At 34.7% G+C, this 5,724-nt stretch overlaps 1 protein-coding gene across 1 annotated transcript; it reads left to right on the top strand.

Moving 5' to 3' along the window:
* The first annotated feature begins 3,033 nt into the window (after nucleotides 1–3,033).
* On the top strand, nucleotides 3,034–5,428 carry LOC132732287 (uncharacterized). The gene is made up of 2 exons (XM_060718680.1): nucleotides 3,034–3,506; nucleotides 5,183–5,428. The coding sequence occupies exons 1-2, from the start codon at nucleotides 3,315–3,317 to the stop codon at nucleotides 5,426–5,428; spliced, it is 438 nt and encodes a 145-aa protein (XP_060574663.1). The 5' UTR covers nucleotides 3,034–3,314.
* Nucleotides 5,429–5,724: the final 296 nt, after the last annotated feature.

The following is a 5,724-nucleotide window of genomic DNA, read 5'->3' as shown; positions in this document are numbered from 1 at the left end:
CAATCATGTTAGTGACAAAAGAGAGGGCTCCATAACTTTTTAACTTATGAAAGTTTTTGATTTAATTTTTTTTTAAATGATCATCGTTATCAGACAATATGCAGAGCTTAACTATGGGTCACTTTACCAATGTAAAGTTCTGTGAATGAGTATTTTAGGTCGTTGGCTTCAAACCAATTGCCTCTCACTGCTGTAGGTTCGAGACATGCAAGCGTCGTCGGATTCTACATATGAGCCGTTTCATGACAAAACCAACATAATGGGTTTGCGACCAGCATGGATCCAGACCAGCCTGCGCATCCGCGCAGTCTGATCAGGATCCATGCTGTTCGCTTACCAACTCTATTACAAGTGGAGAAACTGATAGCGAACAGCATGGATCCTGATCAGACTGCGCGGATGCGCAGGCTGGTCTGGATCCATGCTGGTCGCAAACTCACTATGTTGGTTTTGTCATGACGCGGCTCAAATGTCATTATACTTGGTTCTGTGCTGTAGGATTTAAAGTTATGATATTGCAATGCCTTTATTTGAAACCGTCAGCAGTTCAACAACGCGATTTTAATCGCAAACATTTTAAATTTAATTATCAAACAAGGCAGTCAGAAGGGTATATCCCCTAACTCAGTACAATTTTAACCTGTAACCGACGTTTCAGCAAGACCTTGACCTAGGAAGAAGCAACCCGTTTGTTTTTAGCACTGCGCGACATCTCTTATTTGTGATCATTTGGCAAATGCTCAAATTGATTTTAAAATCATTTAAGTAGTTAAGGAGCAAAGAAAAAATGTGAACATTTTTACTTTACCTTTTAAGTGCACCTTTTTTGATGGGGGGGGGGGGGTAGTTTTTAGTACAGGTCATATGGCGATTTTCTAGCTTTATTTGTGTAGGAAGACCTCAGGTGTCCCTCTGTACATTATTTCAGGCACAAACAAGCACCTGAGTAGACCCACTGACGTTCCGTAAGCTATGTGGATAGCTTTTTCATATGAGCCGCGTCACGACAAAACCAACATAGTGCGTTTGCGACCAGCATGGATCCAGACCAGCCTGCGCATCCGCGCAGTCTGATCAGGATCCATGCTGTTCGCTTACCAAATCTATTACAAGTGGAGAAACTGATAGCGAACAGCATGGATCCTGATCAGACTACGCGGATGCGCAACCTGGTCTGGATCCATGCTGGTCGCAAACCCATTATGTTGGTTTTGTCGTGACGCGGCTCATTTTATTTCATTGAAGCACCCCTAAACTTGTTACACACAATTACATTCAGAAATGTGAATACATTGTACTATATCGAAATTATTTATGAAATTTGTTTAATTATATAGCAGTCATGTGGAAAATCGATGGCAAGAAACTTGTAATTAAATTGAGCATTTTAATATTGGTGCGTGATTGCTGTTGCTGGCAAAGGCAAGGAATAGATTTCTGATAAAGGAACTATTTTCCCACAGCATTTTAAATTTAATTACAACGTAATATTACAGATAGCTGATGCTTCCTGAAATAAAATAAATGTAGCACTCCTTTATTTTATGAACACGTTTAGTCATCCGAAAAATTAAAGAAAAATATAGTACTATTATTCTCTGAATGGCATCTTCTGGCTTCGCTTTCATTAATAAGATAATGATGAAGGAAAACGCATGCATGTATTTAAAGAGAAGATCTGTCATAGATGATAATTATGTCAATTTCATTATGCAAACGTCATTTGTAATTCTTACTGTAAAGGAGATAACCGGAGAAGTGAAGGTGTTTTACTTCCCAGCAGTCCTCGACCACAATGACGGGTGAATGCGGCGCCAAAGAACGAGATATGAATTGGCTGCGATGTCCCTTACGTTGTCTGATGTATGGGCATGTGGTTGGAATGTATCATCTGATTGCCTCTACAGGCATTTTACCTGAAATTTGCATGACTCGAATTTAGTTTTCTGGTTAAGCGTCAGAGTTACGAAATTCTGCTGGTGAATTGAAGAGCTACCGGTATGTACCTATTATAAAACAAAGACCACAGTGCACAGCTCCTTATTAGGCTTATATCAAATACTAAAGGGTAGTCTATGCCCTTTATAGAGGCACCCGTGATCGAGTTATGACATTTTATCCCTAATCACTATCAGCTTTCTATTCATGGTTCGAATCCTGTCACTGCCGTATATTTTTGACTTGCTTAGGATATCCCAGATCACCTGCCTGTGTCTTAAATATTGCTCTAAGAGACCTTAAACCACCAGTAGACTGGAAAACGAAACGTATGTAGATGTTTAGGATAAAAGTCAATATCGAGTATTTTTGTAACATGAACTTAAAATTATCTTTAATATACGGAATCCGTATGAATAGCTCGATTTCTTATGATGATATATATACACACATACAATATTAACCAAAAATACCGGTATTTTGATGTTTAAGCGATAATAAAATATCTCAAATTACTCTTTTATATCTAGAATCTTAAAACACAAAACGCGTATTATAATTTGATGCGTCGGTGGGACATTCTAAAGATTCGGATACAAATATTTGGTATAAGACGCGATGTTTATCACCCCTTTGCTTTGTCTTTATTTTTTTCCATTCAACTCTGTACGCTAACGGTGATAACGACTAACCTATGCCACCAATTCAGTTATATATATACATGTAGTGTCAAAGATCACTCGCAACTGTTCTGTTGTTTTCTTAAATTAAGCAGTTCAGTATATTCTTTGAAATCCTTCAGCTGACAATGGACAAATTCATTCACAAATTAAGGGTGATCAAGTTACAAGATTATCCCCTCATATTTTAGAATTTGTTTATCTAAAAGTACATTATCTACATGTTTAATTATGGTAATTAAACTATACATAATTTTACTGTGAAATGTTTAAACAATTTTAGATACAGAAAGAAATTAATAATTGACACATTTTGCTATGGCTGTAGATCGTCTCGCAGTATCTACGATATACTACATTTTATATTGGTGGGAAGTAATTTGACAAGGAAACCAAGTGTAAATTTTGTTTAAACCTTCAAAAAATGTGTGTTTTATATAAATTGAGATGTTACAACAAACGGTAAACATTCATTTTGTAAATCTATACTTTAAATAAACATAACGCTAAGTCATACTCAGGACATTTAAAACAAACACATACGGCGTGGAAATAAACGTGCATTTATTAGCGCTTAATTATCAGTTTGTTTCGAGAAATATTTGGCGCAAAAATACCGCTAAATAGCCTCGGAAAATAAAAGAAATCAGAGGAAGTTTTAAATATTAAACGTGTTCCTCTTAACTTATTGATAATATGGATATGACGGATAAACAAAGTAAAAAGATGTTTCAAAGAAGTGCTACAACAGATGCAGTTAATATAGAGGATACGCAAGACAATACAAACCACGAGGATAACGGTCAAAAAAGAATTAGAAAATCGGTATCCATGGACACTGGTCAAGCACAGATTATCAAGAAGACACTTTCTGGATCCATACGTCGGGTAAGAAATATGATGACATCACCAAATCAGTTTGTTGCATTTTCTTTCTCATATCTTTATGATATTTTATTACTGATCGTAAAAGTAGCTACAAGTTTATAAAGTCAAGGCCTGTTGGCCATTTTCAGTCAACATTGACTGCACACGCCATTAATAGAGCTTGAAAATATACAATACTAAAATATAAGTACACACTCAGATAGTATATTGTACATGTGATTTTATGCGTGAATCTAGTTTTTAAAAATACTGTCAATATTAAGGAGAATATACTTTGATATATTTTCTTCTTTACCCCAGTTTGATATTGTACTGAACCCTTGCATTGGTTACATTTCTATACCACCTAACTACAAGAAAAGCATTGATGCAAAGCATCAAAGGGCGTCCAAGCAACAAATGCAGAAAGTGAAGATGAATAAAATTATGCTTAATCTTTCAATATATAATATTGATGTACATGTACATTTGTATTTTCTTTATCAATTTTTAAAATTATCAATCAATTGAATAATTCATAAAATCTAATTTGTAACTTTGAATAATTCCTGGGCATCTTTACTAAACACGAATAACAAAATAAATAAAATGTTTCAAAGTTGAAAGTGTCATATTTATACCATAAAAATGTACCTTTTTCTCAATTATTGTACATACTTGTTTTTATCTCATATAGATAAAATGAAACATGCTATTGTTGTTGTTGTTGGGTTTTTTTTTCGAACTGTATGTTTATGTATAATAATAATCAATAAATTTGAGAGTTGATCTATGTTTATTAATTATTGTAACCAAACTAAGTGACAAACATTCATTTTGGAAAAAAGCTTATTTATCTGTAAAATATCTGTTCTGTTCTGTAACGATATCAAACATCTACTCCAAAACCGGGAGAGACCGGACAATAAACGTGTGATACTATTCGCCGGTCACTAGTAAATCCCGGTCAAAATAGACCGGGAGAGACCGGGAATTACCGATAGCAGTACATCCCTCTATAAATAGATTTTCGGAATGTTTAGGTCATCAACTCATCATTCTATTTTAACATACCATAATAACCCACTGTGTACTACAAAATGATAAATAAAAAAAACCCGAAGAGACGGAAAAGGTTATTTTATGCATTGCGAAATTCTCCAGTTCGCTATTCATTGTACATATCGAGACATTTTTTTTAATCAAGCACCCTCATACCGATCGGAATGATCGGCTTTTATTATGACCGACTATAAGGCTCGAGAAGTTGCTGTCGCCCTTTCACAAAATCTGATTTCATTCCATAAGGGCGCCGCGCTTCGGCGCGGACGCCAATAAATGATTTATACATGTTCACAGGCTGTACAAGTATTATTAATAATTAAGAATGTAACATAGCAGACAGACAAAGACAAAAATCAATGCTTTTAATCATTTTATGTCAGTACTAGCACTAAACGTCAACGCGAGCGTGACTTTGATCAGGTAAATTACATATCGAACAAACGCAATCCGATTATGGAATCTTTTCTGGATATTCCCATATTTTTATGCACTAAAAATACACCCTCTTTTTTATTTGATATTGTTCAATTCAATTCTTTATTCAAAAAGAAATATGTTCATGTGAATATAATCTATTAACAAAACAAAAAGAACTCGCCATATATATTTAACAAACTTTTTTCATTTTCCAGAAAAGAATCAGTAAACGCCGACCGGAACCGGAATACGGGCGAGATACCGAAACATACGAGAAAATTCGAGAACGAGTTCTGCAGGAACGGGCAGTGACGAACGCTATAGATGCTTTACATGAACGCTGGAGGATAGTTTTGAACTCGTATGTGAAATGTGTAGCAATGAATGACAAAAGAAAAGACTTGAAGTTAAGGAAACTTTCTGTGAAGAGACAATTTGAACTAATTGTTATAAAAAATTGATTTTTTTTGATAAAATTTTCAAAAATGATATTCCCCTTTATTTTTGGTTTTTCTATTTAAAAACGTAAATTTTTTACAATGTAAAAAATTTGGGTTTTTAAATTTGGGAAAAAATTATTATATTGGGGAATAAAACCATTGGGAAAAGTATTTTTTTGTCCCTTGGGGGATTTTCATTAAAAGGATTTTGTGGGTTTTAAGCCCTTATATAATGCTGTTTGGGGAAACCCTATATTAACTGAAAAAAGTGTTTCAAACCCCCTGATTAAATCCACCCCCAAACAACTTGGGTCTTT

This window comes from Ruditapes philippinarum, unplaced genomic scaffold (assembly GCF_026571515.1).
Source record: "Ruditapes philippinarum isolate M1 unplaced genomic scaffold, ASM2657151v2 ctg7280_1_1_1_1, whole genome shotgun sequence".
Classification (NCBI taxonomy): domain Eukaryota; kingdom Metazoa; phylum Mollusca; class Bivalvia; order Venerida; family Veneridae; genus Ruditapes; species Ruditapes philippinarum.
This window is presented reverse-complemented; position numbering and strand designations above follow the sequence as displayed.

Coding starts and splice junctions, on each gene's coding strand:
- LOC132732287 (XM_060718680.1), top strand. CDS start 3,315: ATGGATATGACGGATAAACAAAGTAAAAAGATGTTTCAAAGAAGTGCT. Junction 3,507..5,182: donor TTTCTGGATCCATACGTCGG/GTAAGAAATATG, acceptor TTCATTTTCCAG/AAAAGAATCAGTAAACGCCG.